Raw genomic sequence first — 19,240 nt, 5'->3', positions numbered from 1 at the left:
TATAAATAAGTGGTCGCCGTCGTGGACAGTGACACTAAAGGACGTAGCACACCAATCAACCCGGAAAGGGATTTTAATCGTATCAACTCGAGGCGGTCAATATTCTTTGTATGAAACTCTATACTGCAATGCACGAAAGGCGATGACAGCTCGCGAAAGGCGATACGTTGTTGATCCCTTTCCGAGTTGATAAGTCTGCTATGAGCTTAATTTTCTCGTATTGCGAATATCAATGGTGGTGATTACCATCAGATGACCTACAAGCTCTTTTGCCCCCTTTTTTATATAAAATGTATATGTAGTATACGTATTATATTGCCGATCTTTGATTTTGGTAGGATTGTTCGTTAGGACGTAATTGAATATCTACTTGTGGCTCGATCTATGTAAACTTGTACAGTCTAATAGTCCATTCATAGTTCTCTTTTAGATTTCTAGGTATTTAGGGTGTTCTTGTATCAATTTAATTGCGAATAGACTGCGTAACGAACGATACGAACGTAACTGTAGATCGTGTAAAGTTTGTGTGTTTTTTCCAATATTTATTAGACCTTTTAGCTTTCGCGTACTTTGTCGTAATTTGGGGTATCTTCGATATACAGGGTGTTGATTTCATTCCTCGCCATATTTAGGAAGTTAATTAAGCTTATTCTGATAACGAATCAGTAAAAAAAAAATTACTTAAAAAAATGTAAAACGAACTTTAAGTTTAGTTAGTCAAAGAAAAATACCTATTTACACTGCCTACTTTACGTGCCTTCCTTCAGTAGGCTATCCGACATGATAAGCGAGCAATCCGCGTAGCTCGATGGTGCCGCAGTGTAAACTTATTGCAGTATTGCGAGCCACAGTACCTACAGTTGATGTCGCACGGAAAATATTCGCTAAAAATTGCACTTTCGTTTGTAATTTTTTTTTGATGGATAATGCGTTTATATGAGACATAATAGATCACCTAAATAAATATGGCGAAGATTGAAATCAACACCCTGTTTTATGCTTAACGCTTTCTAGCGCTTTTTGGAAACTCTATCTAGACCCAATGCAAGGACTCAGTGTGATATTAATATAAGGACTAATAAGTCCTTATATCTCTGATCAAAGTGTGCGAGAACCTTTAAATACTCCGTTTCTATAATTATAATCCACAAAAATGGACCACTATTGATACAGAAATTCACACCTATGGACATCATTAAATAATTAATAACTAATATTTTTTAAGATAACGATTAAAGTTGACAAGTTTTTTATTACGATGATAATTGTAATAATATTAGTAGCACTATCAAATAAAATATTCCACTATGGACATTTTGCTTAAACCTTGTTATCTTTAACGCTTAAACCGCTGAGCTTCAACTTCCTTAAGTTACGATAGTATCCGATTTTTAAAGTTTGTTCCTGATACTGAATAAGCTGTTTGGCGTTTGTTTTCTTTGCTTTAGCTCGGGGTCGCTCGAGCGTTGCAAAAAATACAAATTCTATTAGAGAAGCTTCTTGCTATTTAATATTTAAATGCCCGGCGTAGTTATTTTTCTTCTTCTTTGTTATTTTCCAATTGAAAGGGGTGAATTTATCAGAAGAATGTTAATCGCCTGATCAAAGTCAAGCCAATGAAGCGGAAGACATTGGTGTAGAATTTAATTAGATGCAGATGCTAACACAAGGCAGGGATTAAAGAAACGTGGCATTAATAATCTCGCTGATAAAAACCGTAATGTTTTTCCATACATAGAGCCTGATAGAGATGTAATTGTGATCAGCGGATTGCTTGGCAACAATTTTCAAAAAATTGTATTCATTTAATTAAGTCCTAAAATGTATCACCAGACCTTTCAAATCCGCTGGCCATAAGAAATTTTTTGAGTCTTGAAAAAATTTGCCTGTATTTATCTAAACAAATATGTTAGATTATTTTTGAGTGCGTTTTTCAATTTAATTTAGGGAATTATAAGTATGATTATGTCTGGTGTAAATGATTAAAAATACAAACCTGGAACTCGTTCTATACCGGCATGCGCTAGCTTCGTCTAGATATCATTTTTCGCACTTCCAACACTGGTCATAGTATTGCGAGTGATTTGTACATATTCATTAATTTGCTATCACATGTTACATAACATTTACACGATCTACATAACAGACGTTTTGTGTACTAATTATTAAAATATGCCGATAATATTATGATTTATATTCACGCTGGCATTAGTATAGTAATGCTTACTAGTATGTTATACACTGTAACAGATTTCACTTCTAATTTAAGGAAAAGTTTATTTAACCTCTTACCTACGGGAGGCATCTATAGTTGCCAAGTCAAAAGTCACTTCTCAATACGGGTGGCATCTATTGTTATTTTGGCAAAGCCAATACTAAATCACGGTTAACGACAAAAAAACAATAAAATTGCAAATTAAGTGTAAAATGCGCTTGTAATTATGAAACTACATTAGTTGCAGAATATAATATTCTAAATTTCAATACAGTAAGTCTCATACTTTTTAAAATATCTTGATGTAAAGTGGAGCAAACAATTTTATAGGTTAAAATACCCCGTATTGAGAGGCGACTTTGGGTTTCCAAGGGCCCGTAGGTAAAGGATTAAGAGGGTTTTGTATAAATAACTCAGTGTACTATTGCACTTTGTATGCGTGGTTTGTTCCACTCACGGCACTTATCTAGAAAACTTCAATTTAAATTTTTGTCTGTCTGTCTGTCTGTCTGTCTTGTCTGTATGTTCCTTATAGAAACAAAAACTACTCGACGGATTTTAACGAAACTTGGTACAATTATTCTTCATACTCCTGGGCAGGTTATAGTATACTTAGGAATTCCCACGGGAACGGGAATTAGCGGGAAAATCCTTTTGTATGAAAAATCTAAACCGCTGAAGCTAGACGCTTAAAATTTGGCATGCAGGTACCTTAGTAAACTTAAAGCTTAGTTACAATAGGATATTGCAAAATTCCCACGGGAACGGGAGTAAGCGGGAAAAAATCATTTGTATGAAAAAATCTAAACCGCGTAAGTTAGACGCTTGAAATTTGGCATGCAGATACCTTAGTAAACTTAAACCTTAGTAAACTTAAAGCTTAGTTACAACAGGATATTGCAAAATTCCCACGGGAACGGGAGTTAGCGGGAAAACATTTGTATGAAAAAATCTAAACCGCGTAAGATAGACGCTTGAAATTTAGCATGCAGGTACCTTAGTAAACTTAAAGCTTAGTTACAACAGGATATTGCAAAATTCCCACGGGAACGGGAGTTAGCGGGAAAAAACATTTGTATGAAAAAATCTAAACCGCGTAAGATAGACGCTTGAAATTTGGCATGCAGGTACCTTGGTAAACTTAAAGCTTAGTTACAACAGAATATTGCAAAATTCCCACGGGGACGGGAGTTAGCGGGAAAAAATCATTTGTATGAAAAAATCTAAACCGCGTAAGTTATACGCTTGAAATTTGGCATGCAGACCTACCTTAGTAAACTTAAAGCTTAGTTACAACAGGATATTGCAAAATTCCCACGGGAACGGGAATTAGCAGGAAAATCCTTTTGTATGACTGACTCCCTAACATATCAACGCACAGCCTAAACGGCTAAACGTAGGCACTCGAAATTTGGAAGGGACGTAGCTTAGGTACCGTAGAGGTGCACTAAAAAGGAATTCCCGAAATTCCCACGGGAACGAGAATTACCGGGAAAATCCTTTTGTATGAAAAATCTAAACCGCTTAAGTTAGACGCTTGAAATTTGGATTAGGTCCCTTAGTAAACTTAAAGCTTAGTTACAACAGGATATTGCAAAATTCCCACGGGAACGGGAGTTAGCGGGAAAAAACATTTTTATGAAAAAATCTAAACCGCGTGAGATATATGAAGGGGGTAAAACAGGATCCACGCGTACGAAGTCGCAGGCGGCCGCTAGTATTATAATAATAAGTGTGAAAGAAATATTACTTGACGTTTGTCTACCAGCTTATTCCATCAAATAATATGGGTTAGTTCTTAAAAACTATTAGATAGCCAATTAAAACTGAAATTGCATAATATTAACCCGTTGACAGCCACAAGCGCATTTCGGCTTTCCCTTCTATATGCGAGCTCGGTGAGACTAAAACAGGGGTGCAAGCTCAAAAATCACATTGATTTGATATAAATGTACTTAGTTGCTTTTTTAAATAAATATGACTTCTTTTTAAAATTAAATAATACTTACTTTTAGATACAGTTTTTTAAATAAGGATTTTTAATGGTCTCTGCGAACAATGAAGAAACCAAAGTGGTCTCTGGTCCAGAATAAGGCTCTGTTGGTCGGATACAACAAAGAGCAGGTGTAGTAAAGCGTTCAGTAAACAGTGTCGGGCTCGTAATAAGCTCCGGGGCTTGGAGCAGCTTGCTTGTCTTACGTCGCGGTGCGCGATCCACTTGATATTGAAACGCCACTGCAACACTAAAGCATAGAGCGCCTCGTAAATCCGCAACACTGTAGACACAGCAATTTAGAAATTGCTAGCTTTTCTGGTACGAGAATTATTCTCAAACTCACTCAAAGTTGGTTTCAAACAAGTTGGTATAAAGAACGGACGACTTATGACACCTGTTAATAAATATTAAACATACAAGTTTAAAGTTGGGCTTGAAAGTTTGACACTAGCTTACTCAATTGCTAGCTAGTTTGAAACTAACTCCTTTTATCTGGTGGTTGCTGGATAGTTGCCACCATATTTTGAACTTTATTCAAAATACGAAAAGGTTCGTAACCAGTGAAGCATATTTTTCTTTACGCTGTTAAAGTGTTAACTTGTGCAGTTCGTAAGTGACAAAACATGACAGCGTCATTATTACACAAAATTGGACATGTTTTAATAAAACACTGCCTTCCGGAAATTTATTTTGTTGTCTAACGCTCGTTTCCCATACTCAATCCTTGTCCAAATCCGGATTTTAACCGTCAAATTTGAATCTGTTTACGATCATATATCCAAAATTTTAGATGCGGTTACTTTATAGTCATATTATTATAAAGAATAAAACTTCGAAAACCGTCTATATTTTGACCAAAAACATACTTAATACTGTAGATAGAAAATTTTACTCAAAGAAAACATTCCTTTATTTTTGAAAAGAAAGAGAACTGCATTCAAAGATTTTCGAAAAATTTTCGAAAATTCAATACCATACCATACAATTTTCTGTAAATAATTAAATAGGTAATTTAAGATTTCATGGTTTTCCTTTCATTTTATTTATCAAGTTTATTAAAGAGATTTCATCCTTATACTTAAGAGCGTTGTCACATTTTTCATGCAGAAATCGAGAATTTGGCAGATTTCGAAATGATTTTAGTCATATAATTTATTGTTATAGCTTCTTTTGACTTATATCATCGTAATTATCATACGTTTTTACGGAATGTCTATTGACAAAATCTCGTTCAAATTGGATTTTTGCCTACGAAAACAGCGAATTTCGAAAGCCCGATTTCCAGGTAACTCGCGAAGGCACAACTTTGAACTAATATTACAACAAATTTATTTCTAAGTAAGAAGATAGAATGTATTCATTAGAATAAGCATACCCTGAAGAAGAAAGTGTATTGAGAAAATTTTGATGTTTAATTCATTAAAATGCATTTTTATCATGTCTAAGATAGTCAAAATTCGAGAAAATTACTGCAAGAAAACAGGTCACATCTCATAATCTAAAAGTCATTTGGCAACAAAAACTACTTTATACTTAAGAAGAAACATAGCACTATTATTGTGTGAAAAAGAAAAAATATCTATCTTCAATCTTCAAATGAAAAATTAATTTGAAAATACTATAAAATCGGGTGCATCAAATGGCATAAATCAGTTGTGCTTTGGCACTCGTAGACGCCGGGTCTATGTCAGTTGACTGCCCACTGACGTATATGCGTCACACGTGATTTTTTCGTAAATTGTAGTATGATTGAGTACTTTTGATCCGCAAGTATTTTTAATTTATTTGTTTAGGTAAATCGGACTTGTAATTTCTTTCTTTTCAAACTTTTTATTATTTTACTTACAGAATATGGGTAGAATAGATAAAAGATATTATTATGGTATCTGTTTGGTCAGGAAAAAATAAATGACTAAAAAAAATTTTAACAGGGTTTTAAAACATTAGTCTATGCTATTTTGTTTCTACCAACATAAAATATACTCTTCCTTACTAATAAAAGTTGAATAGCGTCTGTATGGTCACACAACGCTTCGTCATGTTTTTCCGAAAGTTCAATTACTGACGACTGAATGAAAGAAATTGGTGCGTAACTATTCATCTGATATTAAACGTTTAGTAATAAAGGGGTAGGTCAGGTAAATGGCAAATCCACCAGCGGTCGCTCGATGACACTTAGACAAATAGTTTTATAAAACGTCAACTAAGTTGGTTAGGTATTTGTATTGTAGATACCTACTTATACACAAATAAACGTATAAAATGAGTTTATTTTTAAAAGTATAGGTACAGGGTGGAAACGATAAGTGATTTCACTTGATTTTTAATTATACAAGATATCGAGAAACTGTTTACTGTTCCTGTAAGTGCTTCATGATCTCTTTAAAACAATAACAATAAATAGGTCAAAGAATAAACTGGATCTATGCGAAAATTCAATGTTTCCGAATTTCATACTAAATTTATGCCGCCAGCCATACCTACCATATTAGAAGTGTTAATTTTTTAAATTTAATTTTTTAATTGAGTAATATACAGTGTGAGTCACGTTAAAGTGTACATATGAAAATAGATGAAACTAAACCTATTTTTATCGACAAAAAAGAGGTCAAAAAATTTTTGAGATTTTATTTTTTATTTTTTATAGAATTTTTTTTCTTCCAATTACTTATTGTAAAGAAAACGTAATAACTTTTAAAGTAAGCGGTATAGCCTGATAAAATAAAAACAGTAATAATGCTAAATAACAGGCGATACTAAAAAAATACATAAAATACACAAAAAAGGCCAACAAATAATAAAAAATGATACTTTTTGAAAAAAATCTGCTTTAAAATTCGTGTTTTCTTGGTTATTTGATAAATTTCTCCAAAAAATGCCCCTATAACCAGTAGTTTTTATTACTTTGTATTATTCTCTATCGTATTACCTTCGTAAAACCAAAAATCGCATGTCTCTATCCCTATCACAACGTTTGCAATTATCGTTTGAACTAAGCCTCTCCGGGCGCGCCATTCAAAGCTTCGTTATCAACGAAACTGAAAATGGCTCTCGATTTGTAATTTTGATAAAGACAAGTTAGATTTCAAATAAAAACAAAAGATTTCGAAGAAAAATAAGCATTTTAGTTAAAATTAAAATTGTCTCTACCTGTAGCGGAGAATAATGTTGTGGCAGGCCTTTGTTCAAACGTTCATAGCAAATGTTGTGATAGGGATAGAGACATGCGATTTTTGCTTTTACAAAGATAATACGATAGAGAATAATAAAAAGTAATAAAAACCACCTGTTATAGGGGCATTTTTTGGAGACATTTATCAAATAACCAAAAAAACACGAATTTTAAAGCAGATTTTTTTCGAAAAGTTTCATTTTTTATTATTTGTTGGCATTTTTTGTGTATTTTATGTATTTTTTTAGTATCGCCTGTTATTTAGCATTATTACTGTTTTTACTTTATCAGGATATACCGCTTAGTTTAAAAGTTATTACGTTTTCTTTACAATAAGTAATTGGAAGAAAAAAAAATCTATAAAAAATTAAAAAAAAATCTCAAAAAATTTTTGACCTCATTTTTGTCGATAAAAATAGGTCTAGTTTCATCTATTTTCATATGTACACTTTAACGTGACTCACACTGTATAATAATCAAACAACAAACTCGTAAATTGCATTCTTATTTAAATTATTTACGGAAAACATGATTTTAGGTTTAACTTGCTACAATATCATCAAGAGATACTAATTAATAAATACTAAATAAACAGATAAAGGGGACGGCATTAAGGCACTCAGAATTCTCAGAAACCATTAATGTTTCTGATGATCGTGTTTGTTTGTAACTGTATTAAATGTATGAAAGCTGGAAATATAGGTTTTTTGAATAGATTCAGTTCGTTCTTAAACATTATTGATGCCGTTTGCTAGGTCTCATGAAGCACTTTTTCAGTAAGTAACCATTTGTTCGACATCTTGTATACCTACTATAAGAAATATTCGAGTGAGATCACTTATCGATTATTTTCGTCATCCTTATTTGTATTAAATTTAATTAAAATACACTAAGGCTGAGATGCACCACCTTACTTTGACCCTAACTGACAATAACCGGTGTTTTATGTTAGACAGACTTTTGACATCCAAAATTTTGATGTCAATGTTAAAGTAAGACGGTGCAACACGGCCTAACAAATGTATCGTAGACAGTACTTTTTATTTTCTTCATAAATCTTTCTTTTCTTTGTAAAGCTATCTACAAGCTTTTAGTATTTTCTTTGACATCTGGAGTTGTAAAATCTTGCAAATTAAAATTTACTTACTTCCCGTTTTCCCATTGAGCTGAAATTTCGTTTCATTTCGCACTAAATAATTTAATTTACACGTGTTTTCATGCGATGGCCAAGTCAATATATTTATGTAAAACGTTAATAATTTACTGGACTGGACTTGGTATTACATGGATCTCACAACTTTTTACCGTAGAACAACTGAGTAGTGAGACTTGGTTTTTTGACAAGTATTGTTTTTGATGGGTTTGTATTACAGAACGCATGTGTACCTAATGGGATAACTGTTTAAAAACACGATTAGATAAATTTTGCTCTATGGATAAAAATCATAAAGTAACCTCTGATTTTTTAGCATTATACGACCGTGGTTTATAATAATAAATTCTATAAAATCACAATGATATCAGTATTTACCTCTTTGATTTTCTGACTTGTTTAGATTTACAAAAACTAAATACAAAACAACAATAACAAAAATTAACTTTTAGATAATAATTTGAATGGCGCTTACGATGTTTAGTTACGAGCTCTTTGATGGACACAGATATTATTGATAACGTTTAAAAAATGGCAAGCTCTTTTTCATACATTTCATTCTATTTATTTAACCTATCCATATTTATGTGCGGAAACGTCACAAAATCAGAATACATTTTAATTTTTCCATCCCGCATCCGCATCATAAAAACTAAAAAGTCAAAAGTAAAATTTAAATAGTAAATATTTTTCATAAACAAGCTTTTGATGCAGTAAAAAGAATAAAATAAAACATAAATTCTTTCAAACCCATCAACTTATTACTTTACTCAATTTAAAGATTAAAAACTTGTCGCGGGATTTACTAAATTATTAATATTTACTAAAAATACATTAATTACGTAACTTGATTTTGCTAAAAGTCTGATCTGAGAAAAAATCAAATAGGTAAATTATACATTATTTCTTTATTATTATGTATGATGTACTGTCTTAGGTACGATACAACTACGGATTAAGATCGTTTAGTCGACGCAGCGTTGAAATTGTACAGATAAATGCAGTTTGCGCACTCACTACGCGACGTCAAGCAATAAAAACCTAAAATTCGAACGCCAACTTTTTGCTACAACGCTCTTAACACTTACGATCGATGCAATAAAAATACAGGGTGTAATTTTTTACAGATTTTAGTTGGTTCGATTCCCGGGTGTAGCAAGCAATTTTTTGGAAATCTTTGAATGCAGTTCTATTTCTTTTCAAAAATAAAGGAATGTTTTCTTTAAGTAAAATTTTCTATCTACTGTATTAAGACTACTTTCCCTCCAGGTGGCATTACAAAATTCCACCCTGTATAAAACCAGCATAAGACGAAATACCAGTCTTCAGAAATTAATTTTCCATAATGATTTAAATTATGGTTAGTTTACCAAAATGTACCTAAGCATATTTAATAAATTGGCAGATTTATACAAAAAGTTAACAGTATACAGTTAATATTTTGAACTCCTTTTAGAGTTATTCTGGCGATAAGCCTAAAGCTAAACATGCCATTTAAAATCAATTAGGGCAAGCTTATCCTATGCAACGAACGAAGTCTACTCAAAATAAATAAACTTTTTACTAGTTAACATTGCTGTGACAAAGTGGAAAAAATACCTATTTTAGTGTCTGTAATTGTGATTCCATAATTTCTCAGATTTCGTTATTAATCACTGAGATACCATACTTACCTACCTTATTAATAACGAAATCTGAGAAACTTGAAATTTGTCAGGTAGGTTCCTTATAGAGCACGTAGAGTTCCAGTAAGAACGGGTTTTACGAAACCCCTAAGGGGTAAAACGGGGTCCACGCGTACATAGTCGCGGGCGGCAGCTAGTTCTTTTATAAATAAGACCAATTTTTTGTGCAGTATCTTCGGCAAGAGTCATACGGAGGAAAAAGTTGACGAGAAGACGCCAGCCGGTTCAGTCAATTTGCTGGACGACACGTTATTGGAGTCGCCGGGCTCCGTGGCGGGAGACAAAATGTCGCAGTCCCTGCCTCATAGGTAAGCGCGCAGTATGACTATCAGAGACGATTTGATTATTTATGCCGCATATATCTGCGTGGTTGTAAAGATAAGTTTTCCGGTTCATTTGTAATAGTTTACTATGGATTAGTTTAGCAAAGTAATTAATTTTAACTAAGTAATCCCATTATTCTTTTGGCGAAATGACATAAAAATCCATACAGCAGTACCTACTTCTAGCAGTCGGTCTTTAAACTCGATTAACACAAACTAAGCGCGGTCAATTTTAATTATGTTATACATGAATAATGTGTAAACTTAAAATTTAAATCGACGCTGATTTTGTTAATTGTGCCGAAGTCCGGAAAAGCTCAGTCAATTTTGTGTGTAATTTTTCCACAAGTGAATTCCCATGCTTTGGTGAGAGCCGAAAGTAGATTAATGCCGTAGTAAAATGACAAAATGGACAAGTTCCCAGCACATGGCCTGAGGCGCCGTCGAAAAAACCTCGCGCGGCGGATATTCGGCTCTGTCGAAGCGAAAAATGCCCACTTCGCTTGTCAACTTTTAAATAATACTTTTTTGTGCGAAAACGTCATCTGCATTTTCTTTTCAGCAATTTATCGAAATCTGAGCCATTGGAATGCGACTTCCAAGGCTTCGTCCGAAGGAAAACTATAACAAAAGATGGCAGAAAAATATCACTATCATCCTGGCAGAGATATTGGCTGCAGATATCTGGAAACATACTTGTTTTTTATGCGTCGAAATCCTTCAAAGGGTAAGTCTGAAGTGTTGAATTGATATTATTTCCAATGCTCTTATGAAGTAAGCTGCTTACAAGCTCGCGGCGAACGTTCCCTCGTTTCGATATGATCTTTTTCCAGGAAAGTACACTATATTTGCATAGATTGTATGTTTAACGTTAAACGTTTCTGAATTTTGTGCAGCGCTTTTTCTCAGCACATGCCAAATGTTCGTTTCAAAGCATTAGTAGATTACCTAAGCGCAAATTTTTGTAAATATTTACCTACTCGTAATTCATTTAGTCCACACTTATTTTTGACTAGCTTTTGCCCGCGGCTTCACCCGCGTGAAATTTAGTTTGTCAAAGATCGTCATAAATTATAGCCTATATATTATTCTGGGTTATTAACAATAATACTGTAAAGTTTCACCAAAATCCGTTCATTAGTTTTTGCGTGAAAGAGTAACAAACATGTTAACATCCAGATATCTAGGCATCCATAGGTACAAACTTTCGCATTTACGAGGGTAGGTCAAAAAGTTCGCGGTAAGGGGGGGTATGGAAGGGGAAAAGGTAACTTTTTTTTTACCTGCATTAGTAGTCACACTCATCAAAAGCATTAATACGAAGTTTCATTATAATATGATCATTATTCAATTAAATAAAATTCAATAAACAAGTCAATCCGGAAAAAAATCACACCACGGAGATAAATTTAGTTTCGCGCAGTCATTAAGTTCCTAATTAAGCTAGGAAAACTTCTTCAAACTATTTTAAAAGAGATTTTTTTTGTTTATGGGGACTCTTGCCTTGGTAAAACCATGATTTACAAGTGGCAAAAGCTTTTTAATCAAGGCCGAGACTCAATTGAAAATGAACGGAGCCGGGGCGGCCTGTCGAAGCAACCACGACAGAAAACGTCCATGAACTTGAAAAAATCACATTGGAAGATACTGTTTAAAAAAGAAACAGCTTGCAGAATAACTTGAGTATCAACTATGACCATTTTTAGCATTCTTCATGACCATATTGACCTATTAGAGGTTCCACAAGTTGGGTGCCGAGAATCCTCGCGCCACAACAGAAGCACGTGAGTTGAGTGTTGTCGTCAGTTTTTCAGACTCTCTGTAGAGACAATACGGGCAAACTATTAGACTGGGTTGAGACTGATACTGAAACTGAGGTTCATAATTATGAGTTTAAACTCAAAAAAGATTCCATATAAGTGGCACAAAATGGCACACCACCATCAAGAAGTTCGAGGTGTTCTAATCGGCTGAAAAATTCATAACCGCAGTCTTCTGGGATACTAATGAAATCCTGCTGATTGACTACAAATAAAAAAATAATTACAACAGGAGATAACTACGCTTCACTTTTAGAAAGATTTTGAGATGCTATGAGGGTAAGAAAGTGGGGAAAATAAAGCAAAAGTGTGCTGTTTTTACACGACGATGCGCCCGTGTTCGACGAGTTCAAAGGGTGGGCTTCGGAATCCTGGAAAATCTTTTCTATAGCCTAAATTAAACCCTCAGCTATGTATTATCAATATTTTTTTTAAATGAAAAAAAAAGCTTATAAGGATGAAATTTTCCAGTGACAATGAAGTGAAGTGCCCAATTTCGGTCTATTCAACCGACTTCAAAAAAAGGAGGAGGTTCTCAATTCGACCCGTATGTTTTTTTTCTATGTTTGTTACGCGATAACTCCGCCAATTATGAACCGATTTGAACAAATCTTTTTTCGCCGTATAGGTAATACCTCAAGGGTGGTCCCATTTAAATTTAATAATAAAAAAAACAACCCCCAAGGGTGGAAAATTGGGGATGAACTTTTTTGACGATGTTTACGAAACATTTTTTTTTCGAAGGTTAAATTAATTAAATGAAAAATGTAATAATTGTATTATGCTAAACAAAGAATAAACTAAGAAGCAAAAATAATTTTGAGTGAAATTTTTTACTCATTACCCTCCATTCCGCGAACTTTTTGACCTACCCTCGTATGATATTATATTAAGATTTTGAAGATGTCATCATTGTCAGCTTTTTGCCTTACCGAAACATAATTTATGAGTAGTCAAATTAAAACTAACTTGTTCTTAATTTTACTAACTTTATCCATTATTATATCTGTGTATATTTTATTGAATAGTAAATACATGTTATTTACAATTAATTAGTGCCTTTAACATTGCCCTATCATCGAACAAACAACATTTAACTAAGTCTATCTTTGATTTACGTAACCAACCTGTTTGATGAATACCTGTGGAGTTCGTAAAAGCCGATTAATGGCGTTAATACGACAAATTGTATTTGCTAGGCCTTTTGGAATATAAACAGCTGACACCTCGTACTAAGTGCCACAAGTTTAGGTTCCCACGAATACCTAGATTTTGCAAGTGACGAGGGTTTGCAACTGCCGCTAAATAAATTATGAGGCACCGCGCCGCGTTGACGCGAGTTTACGGAGCCTTCTACATACTAAGTATTTGAAGCAATTTAGGTCGTTAAAGCCACAGCACACATGCTACTTCTAGCATCGGCAATCGGCAATTAGCTGCTTTTTAGAACCAGAATGCAGCGACCACATTTCACGCAGTACACAACGCCTAACGCGGCGATTGAGTCGCTGTTCGGAAGCTCGATGCGATGACAGCAGTCACTAAAACGCGCGATTCCGATACCGGGTCCGAATGCATGAAGTTCGAAATCGCGATGCTACATGGATAGTCACTAAAGCGCGCGATTCCGATACCGCGTCCGAACGCATGAATTCGCGAAATCACGATGTTGTATCGATAGAGTCGCAAAATCGCCGATTGCCGATGCTAAAAGTAGCATGTCTGCTGTGGCCCCAAAGGTGGCCTTTCACGATAGCGCCATTTGGGCGCATCTTTAGTGTTCTTTTAGCTACTAAATAAGGTGCCACAGAGTTTACACTTTTAATAAAAAATAATACACTTTCGCTCCTCTATTACTTTTAACAACATTAAGAAGAGTTTGCTTTTGATATGATCCACAGAGGAATAAATGTGATCTAGTTTCTTGGTTATTTACCACGCCTCTCGTTAGCACGTTAATTGGGTTTGTCACTCGTACTCGCGGTAAAAGCGAGGAACATAAACATGATGTTTTAGAATGAGACTTCTCTAAATGCTTTCACATTTTCGAACTTGGATTTTATCTCGACTCTATTTCTTCTTTAATTAGTTTCTGTCTGTGCCTCTAATGCCGTAGATCTGGAAGTGTACATAAACAAAACCCATAATATTATAATAAAAAATAATAAGTTATTAAAGTAATACCGCGCTAGCCGCGCTTTACGAGTACGTTAAAGATATACATATTGCGAAACTCGAGTGTTTTATAGTGTACTGTTTTAACAGGACAAACCGCAGTGATTTTCGCATCGAGCGTTGCAAAGTTCTGTCGTTGGACGGCTGGATAGCTTCGTGGTGCGACGTAGACGCGGCGGACGCTTTCCAACTGGTCAACCACCACTCCGGAACTCTATACAAGTTCAAGTAAGTATTGCGGAATTGCCGTTTCAGAAGTAGTTTCCAACTAAACTTGGACTGTGGACAGTGAGTAATTGAATCGATATTGGAATGATTTAGGTTTAAATGCTTTCGAAGACGTAGTTAAGTTTCAGAATCCAGTTGTAACCGTTCATTAGTTCTGACAAATCTTTTGGGGCTTCATTATATTTTAAGGTGTACCTTTTATGCAACAATTAACATGTAAAAGGTGAAGCCCAACGTGTTGCTAAGTGACGCAATTAGAGGAATGGTTTAGCATTTGTTTCCGTCAAAGGACGCGCTGTCGTGTATTATTTAGAAGCCAAATACGTTGACATCAAACAAACAAATATTGCCTGATGAATACCCACAATAAATAAATTGTATCATGTCTATCTCCTTTTAAGTGCAGCTGAAGAACAAACTTTCGCGACCAACTTGTGGTACTTAAAAGGAACTTAAATATTCCGCTTGTTCTAGAACTGGCTCCGAATCAACCGCCAAACAATGGGTGACGAAGATCGAAGAAGTCACGAACAAAATAGTGAAACCCTTGCCCGCCAACCTCATGTCTTTCGAGTAGCCGAAAACCTCTACAGCAGTACGTATGTACTTAAATTATATGTACTTTGATCCAACCATAGAAACATAGCGTACCTATATCTGAACAACTGATAACAAACATTTGTAGTATTGTATTAGGCACACACGCTTCTCTAATCATGAACAACAAATATTTATTGTTTACATTAAGGGTTGTTACCACCGGTAAATTGGTGTTTACTTTATAGTCATTTCACAGTTATTATTTTACTGTTATTACATCATAACAAACATTTGTGCACAACTAACGACGATTATCTATACATATAAAAAATTATAGCATTGAACGTTTAATTCACACATAAATGTACTCTCACGATTTAAAATTTATTCGCCTCGATATTATTTATAATTTTCTCAACTGCACTATTCTTTTAAATTTGATTACAAATTAAGAAATAAATAAAATACAAAATATTCAACTCGTCAAAATAGTAATACTAGGTAACTATTTTTTTATAATATTCATATAAAATAAGAGGTAAGTATTAGAATATTGTTTTTTTTTATTATCAGTTCTCAATTTGCAATGTAGGTACACAGATTGAAATCTATTTTTTTAAAAGGAGTTTAGTTTTTAAACATGTAATCTAATGAAAGTATAACTTTAGGGCAACTTAAGGATCTTTTTACCCCTAAGTCTTTTATTACACATATAAAGTCGTAAAGATATTTTAATATCTTTGGGCAATCCCGGTTGATCTTGAAGCAAGTTTTTTACATGTTATAGTTTTGGGTTGAGCCCATATTCTGTACTTATATCTCATTTACTCTTGACAGTTAACAGTGTTGCCATGTGCCATTAAATTGAATCTATATGTACACTTATTGTTATGTAACTAGCCCCTAAGTAATAAAACGAAGTAAGGGAAACGTTTTATACCTATTATAAATACTCCATGTTATTTTTTCCTAGTATTAAATCCATGACATTTATCATTATCTATTTTGCAACTTAATTTTAATTGTTAACCAAATTAACGCAAAACTGATACGAAAAAGTATTGTGATTACATGTGTCTGTAGATGACTAGGATAGTATTTGACAATGTTATCAATATAATATTCTAAAAAGTGACCATAGACTAGAACCGTGACAAGGTATTCATTGGTATGCGTTTGTTGATTATAGTAAAAATAAGAAGGCATTATTAATAGCTGAGTAAATAATAGCCAATAGTGCAAGATCTTTGTCTATGGAAGTCGATATAGCTGTTGTACACAGTTCAATCTCACATCACAAGTACTTCACACGGTTTTTTGAGTAGGTAGTAACACTACTACTACACACCCACAATAATGTAATTTAGAAAATTAAATATTAAGTATACTTTCAATCTACTGCTTTGTCATGTTCCGTGTTAAATTGACCCGTATAAAGATCACATTAGGGTTTAAATATGCGTCTAAAAAGTATATATTGAATGAAATAAGTCTTTAATTAGATCTTATCACTAGCCTCATTTAGTTTTTAGTTCAACTGCGATAGTGTTTGTTTAAGTATATAATACATCACATAATGTGATATAATTTCTACAATAATGTTACTGTAATAAGCAAGCGTATCATCTGAGCTCTTTGAACCCATTGGGGATATGACGACGTAGTTTGTATGACATTTGTATCGAATGAGTTTGCATTATTCCATTTGTTGCTTTGCGCTCATGGTGCTTTCACAACTATTGCACCTGAGACTCGCTTGCTCAACAATTGTAGCTTGTGTGAGTAGTCTGGGACTTCGTTTTGTGTTGCGAGCGTACAAAGTGATCGAGGGAAAGCCTATTTTAAAACAAACGCTTGCGGCTATTACTATCCAGTATTATCCAGTGCCCACGGCTCCTTCGGTAAATAATTGACCAGCGATCAGCCCGTTTGTATTTCTTTTCAGCCGGGCATTGCTAGTACGCGAGTCGTATTGTTTTCGTATTGAATCTCGAAACCCTAAAATGTTATTGTGTAAAAGTCCGTCCGGGCAATCATATCTACGTACCGCGTTACAATTCGTCGTTGTCAATAAAAACGAATACAAGTTGTGTGTTTAAATTTAGTTTAAAATGAACTGATGAAGTACACATTAAGGCTGCACCATAACGCATATCCGAATTGCGCCAAAGATAAATTTTGGTGTGGCCTCAATGTAACGTGTTTGGCTTAAAGTACGCAGTGAACTCCGTGTACTGGACTTCAAGAACGTAGCAAGCCACTCTACGTGAGCTAGGCTTATAATACGTAGCTAGCCCCTTAACGTGTGTTAGGTTTAAAGCGCGTAGCTATCCACACAACGTGTGTTAGCCTTAAAGAACATAGTGCGCTACGCAGCCTTCGTAGGGCTTAAAGTACGTAACAAGCCATCCAACGTGTACTAGGCCTAAACTACTTAGCTAGCCACAGAACGTGTGGTAGCCTTAAAGAACATAGTGCGCTCGCTACACAGCGTTTGTAGGGCTTGAGTACGTAGCTAGCCACGCAACGTGTGTTAGTTAGCCTTAAAGACCATAGTTCGCTACGTAGCGTTTATAGGCCTTAAATTACGTAGCTAGCCACGCAACGTGTGTTAGTTAGCCTTAAAGACCATAGTTCGCTACGCAGCGTTTGTAGGGCTTAAAGTACGTAGCTAGCCACGCAACGTGTGTTAGTTAGCCTTAAAGACCATAGTTCGCTACGCAGCGTTTGTAGGGCTTAAAGTACGCAGCTAGCCACGTAACGTGTGTTAGCCATAACGTACGTAGTGAGCCAGCCTAGGCTATAAAGTACGGAGCGAAACACGCAACGTTGAGAAGGGCGCATGACTATAAAATAATTAGATATGTAGTCAGGTGCTATTTCAGTGGGTATTGTTAACGATGCGTGATAATAAGTATAGCAATGAATTAGTATGTATTCTGTCTGTATAAATTAATTTAGGTATCTTATTACTTTACAGTCGACTATCAATGACGTATACTTATCACAATTTTAGAATCAATAACAAAATATATCTTAATTACGATACATCATTATTATTTGGTGCCATTGTTAAGTTTATTTTAAAACGTTACGAACAAACTTAGTTACCCACTTTTGTGCTTACATTAATGTCCGTGAGTTAAGTAGACAGGTGTTAAGACGATGGTTATACACTAGGAATGTTAATGTAATATGCTGCTATAATTGGTAAATATTACATTAAAATATATATTGTCGGTGTTTTAAGACCCAGAACATTCGGTACATCTCGCTAGCCATATTACATTTGCATTGATACACACAAGCGTCGTCTAAAATGTTCTTTTCTGAGCCACGGACTGTGTTCTCCAGTTTATATTTTAGATTTGAGAAAACTGTAACACTTTCGCAGTAAACGACGCGAGGTGACAAAATTAAATTGAAGGCCTTAACGCTTCTTAGAACGCCTCTTGCAGTCGCCTTTAAGACAGTACCTTTTAAGTTGAGTATTTTTAAGCTTATTGCAATTTTCCGCCTCTTTATTTTTACAGGTAAGGCATGTTATAGATAGAATAAGTGTAACGAATGTCTCAAAGGATTCAGCAATATTTGTTGTATTTGTTCTTTACCTACTGTTTGTTTAAATGCAACAAAAACTGTGTTTCATCTTTTATTTGTACGACTCAGAGCGGCGTCGTTAGTCAAAGAGGGGGAGGTTAGGGGAGGCAAGATTATGCAGATAAGTTGCCTTCACGATTCAGTTAGATCTGAAATTGACACCGTAACTACTTCTTATTTCTATCAGTAAGTTTCGTAGCTTGCTCTGAAATGGTCTGGGTCAAAGCAGTTGATACTTCGCTTTACACAAGCAAACGTTTCGATGAATAGTGGCGTTTACAGCACGTGTGAAACTTGCTATCAAATGCTTTGTTTGTATGCACGTCTTGCCTC

The 19,240-nt window shown here is 34.6% G+C and overlaps 1 protein-coding gene across 1 annotated transcript in view; it reads left to right on the top strand.

Moving 5' to 3' along the window:
* LOC135086679 (ras-specific guanine nucleotide-releasing factor RalGPS2) overlaps positions 1-17,393 on the top strand; it is a 37,296-nt gene extending 19,903 nt beyond the window's left edge. Inside the window, exons 9-12 of the mRNA XM_063981453.1 lie at positions 10,392-10,529; positions 11,107-11,271; positions 14,630-14,767; positions 15,242-17,393. Of these exons, the coding sequence (XP_063837523.1) occupies positions 10,392-10,529; positions 11,107-11,271; positions 14,630-14,767; positions 15,242-15,344 (544 nt within the window). The 3' untranslated portion in view covers positions 15,345-17,393. The remainder of the gene's footprint in view (positions 1-10,391; positions 10,530-11,106; positions 11,272-14,629; positions 14,768-15,241) is intronic.
* Positions 17,394-19,240: the final 1,847 nt, after the last annotated feature.

The sequence above is a fragment of the Ostrinia nubilalis genome, chromosome Z, assembly GCF_963855985.1.
Source record: "Ostrinia nubilalis chromosome Z, ilOstNubi1.1, whole genome shotgun sequence".
In the NCBI taxonomy this organism is placed as follows: domain Eukaryota; kingdom Metazoa; phylum Arthropoda; class Insecta; order Lepidoptera; family Crambidae; genus Ostrinia; species Ostrinia nubilalis.
This window is presented reverse-complemented; position numbering and strand designations above follow the sequence as displayed.